Genomic DNA, 2,678 nt, shown 5'->3' on the forward strand with positions numbered 1-2,678 from the left:
TATTACTTTATCATGTTTGGCTTTACCCAGCGCACTGTTGATGATATGAAGTTCATTCTCAATCTTCTTATGATTATCGTCCGCCTCTATCCTTGCTTCAACTTCCTACTTCCACTCATGACAAGCATCATCATCATGTAGTCGGTGTTACTTTGTGGTAGATACCCTTTAACATATTCAGCTCATCAGTGTTCTCCTCGTTAGTCGCTATGATCCTCTCATGCTGTCTTCTATCCTCCCTCAATTCTTGCTCTAATCTGTAACATTACCATCATCACTATATATTCCTCTATGGCTCTTATGACGTATGTAAGTCATGAACTAGAGTATCGAGAGTATTATGTTGTTCATTCAACTCTTCCTCTTGTGTGGCCACCTTCTTAGCTACCTTCAACACCTCAGCCTCCATCCTGAGCAGCATCGTCATGACACCTCCATCACGTATCATCATCATCAATGCTACCGGTCCTTCCTTCTACCCTCCTTCTCCTCAATATCCTTATTCGTTCCATAGGCCAATCGTACATCCTCAAGCTGATACTCATACTCCTATTACATGTTCTAACGCTTCTTACATCTTGTGATAGCGCCTCATGTTTTATCTTCAATTCCTCTACATCTTGTGTGAGTGTGTTCTTCTTCATAGTGAGGTCAGCGGACTGCAGTAATAGTCACTACTGTATAAGTACTAATGCTATTATCACTATATCGTTCAACTTCTGAGTCTGCTCCTTGAGTTTATCAATATTATTCTTCAATGCATTGATCTTCACCTCTCGATGCTGTGCTTTATGTATACCCTAAATACCCTCATCATACGAGTATTTACTTACTCGCTATATGACCTCATCTAATACGGTCGTTAACGTGCTCAACTCTTCTCTCAAGGACTTGATAGTAGTAGACGCTATGTTATGCTTCTCATCAGCTGCCTCTACCGAACGCCATAAATCTTCAGTCTCTTCCTTTAGTTTTTCTATCAACTTCTGATCTTCATCACTATCATCAATATTATCATACATCGCATGAGCGTGTTCATCACCTTAGTCGTACAGCAGTCTTCACTTTGTTGATATTATTCTCCATCTCCGATTTGAGACGATCATATTTATCATATAATCGTCTTTCTGAATCATTGCTTCTCTGCAGTGCTCTATATAATTTGAAATACTCATTCTTCAGATGTCGTAATGATGGTTCATCGAGTACTCCCTGATTTGCTCGAGTTGTGGTATGATAATAATACTGTGAATATTGCTACTTGTATAACAGTATCCAAATCAGCTTCCAACTTATCGAATGCTTCCAGACTCTTCTTGACAATATCAATTTGGGTATCAACCTTCTCCTCCTTTTTACCATCACTCTTACCTTTTTTCGGTTTATTCTTCTTATTCTTAGGAGCCATAAGAGCTATGAATAACAAGGAAACTAGTCAGATGTGTTATCTTAATTATGACGTGAATGACATTGCTATTAATGATAGCACGTTGATAATAGTCGTGTGAAAAGATACAAGAATGCTTCCTGTATTCCCTCTCCAGTGTTAGCGCTTGTCTCGAAATACTTCATACCGTTCTGTGCTGCATAGTCCTCACCTATCACCACCAGATGACCAGCGTGACTAACGTTATCATTCTTACCTTGTTCTCTAGTTACTACTCTCAATGCTTCAACATCTATCTTATTAGCTACCAGTATGATGGGGATCTTATCCCTACCAATCTTACTGTTACATTCTCGTATGGTGATGAGCTCATTGAGCCAACCATCTAGTGCTCTGAATGATGCCATAGACGTCACATCATACACCAGTAGTCCACTCTGATGGTGGGAATTGCCATCATATGTGTATTCTTATTATTACTTGTGTATTATCATAAAATTCAATCCTGATATCTCTGAATTCGTCATGTCCAGCCATATCGAAGAGATTAATCTTCATGATATGACTCTTTCCTTCCCCACTGTACTTGATAGTCTTCGTACCATAATCGATACCGATAGTACTATCACCATCATCATTGTCATAATTAGCAATAGCCTCATACTATCACCTTATATATCGTTTAATAAATCTTCCCTCACAATACCTCTTAACTATACAGCTCTTACCAACAGCCTCCGCTCCCATTGTTATTATCTAATACTCACTACTACTACTATTAGTGGACAACTGTTCTTACCTTGTATCGCGGTGCTCCTACGGAATGGTTGATGATGTTTATGTCAATAGTTATGTTGGCGTATGTACTGCTACTCTTCCCCTTCTCACTAGTACGTCTATGACTGACGTCCCCACGATTTTTTGATGTTAGTCGTTTGATGAGATCATCCCTTTCAATGCAGTCATCATGTCTTATACCCAAACTCGTCAGTCTATCCTTGAGTTCCTTTATACTCATCGTATTATACGATACCCCATCACTCCTACTCGTTCCACCCGTCTCACTCTTCACCTTATCACCACCATCACAATGCTTTCTAGGATATGGTTTCTCTGCTTGGTTCCTCCTTGGTTGTTCTTGTTTCCTACTGATGATACCATCTGTTTTATTCTTCTTATTGTACCTAACGGGAATTACTATACATAACGCGTCGCTACATTACATATATCGTGTGTTGGTGTTGGACAAGACCTCGAAGGCTTGCTTCACTGACTTGAACATTTCCTCATC

General features: G+C 39.4%; 2 protein-coding genes across 2 annotated transcripts in view; both read right to left on the reverse strand.

Annotated features, from left to right (window-relative positions):
* Pmar_PMAR027021 (myosin heavy chain, putative) overlaps positions 1–1,408 on the reverse strand; it is a gene marked incomplete at both ends in the record, with an annotated part of 2,135 nt that extends 727 nt beyond the window's left edge. The window contains 9 exons of the mRNA XM_002768751.1: positions 7–105; positions 152–257; positions 306–410; positions 464–534; positions 576–659; positions 705–800; positions 846–999; positions 1,043–1,212; positions 1,262–1,408. Of these exons, the coding sequence (XP_002768797.1) occupies positions 7–105; positions 152–257; positions 306–410; positions 464–534; positions 576–659; positions 705–800; positions 846–999; positions 1,043–1,212; positions 1,262–1,408 (1,032 nt within the window). The remainder of the gene's footprint in view (positions 1–6; positions 106–151; positions 258–305; positions 411–463; positions 535–575; positions 660–704; positions 801–845; positions 1,000–1,042; positions 1,213–1,261) is intronic.
* A 68-nt stretch (positions 1,409–1,476) lies between these two features.
* Pmar_PMAR027022 (RAB, putative) lies at positions 1,477–2,134 on the reverse strand (the record flags this gene model as incomplete). The annotated part of the gene is made up of 4 exons (XM_002768752.1): positions 1,477–1,598; positions 1,644–1,824; positions 1,868–2,009; positions 2,058–2,134. The coding sequence occupies 4 exons, from the start codon at positions 2,132–2,134 to the stop codon at positions 1,477–1,479; spliced, it is 522 nt and encodes a 173-aa protein (XP_002768798.1).
* Positions 2,135–2,678: the final 544 nt, after the last annotated feature.

Source organism: Perkinsus marinus (assembly GCF_000006405.1).
Source record: "Perkinsus marinus ATCC 50983 genomic scaffold scf_1104296967200, whole genome shotgun sequence".
Taxonomy (NCBI): Eukaryota; Perkinsozoa; order Perkinsida; family Perkinsidae; genus Perkinsus; species Perkinsus marinus.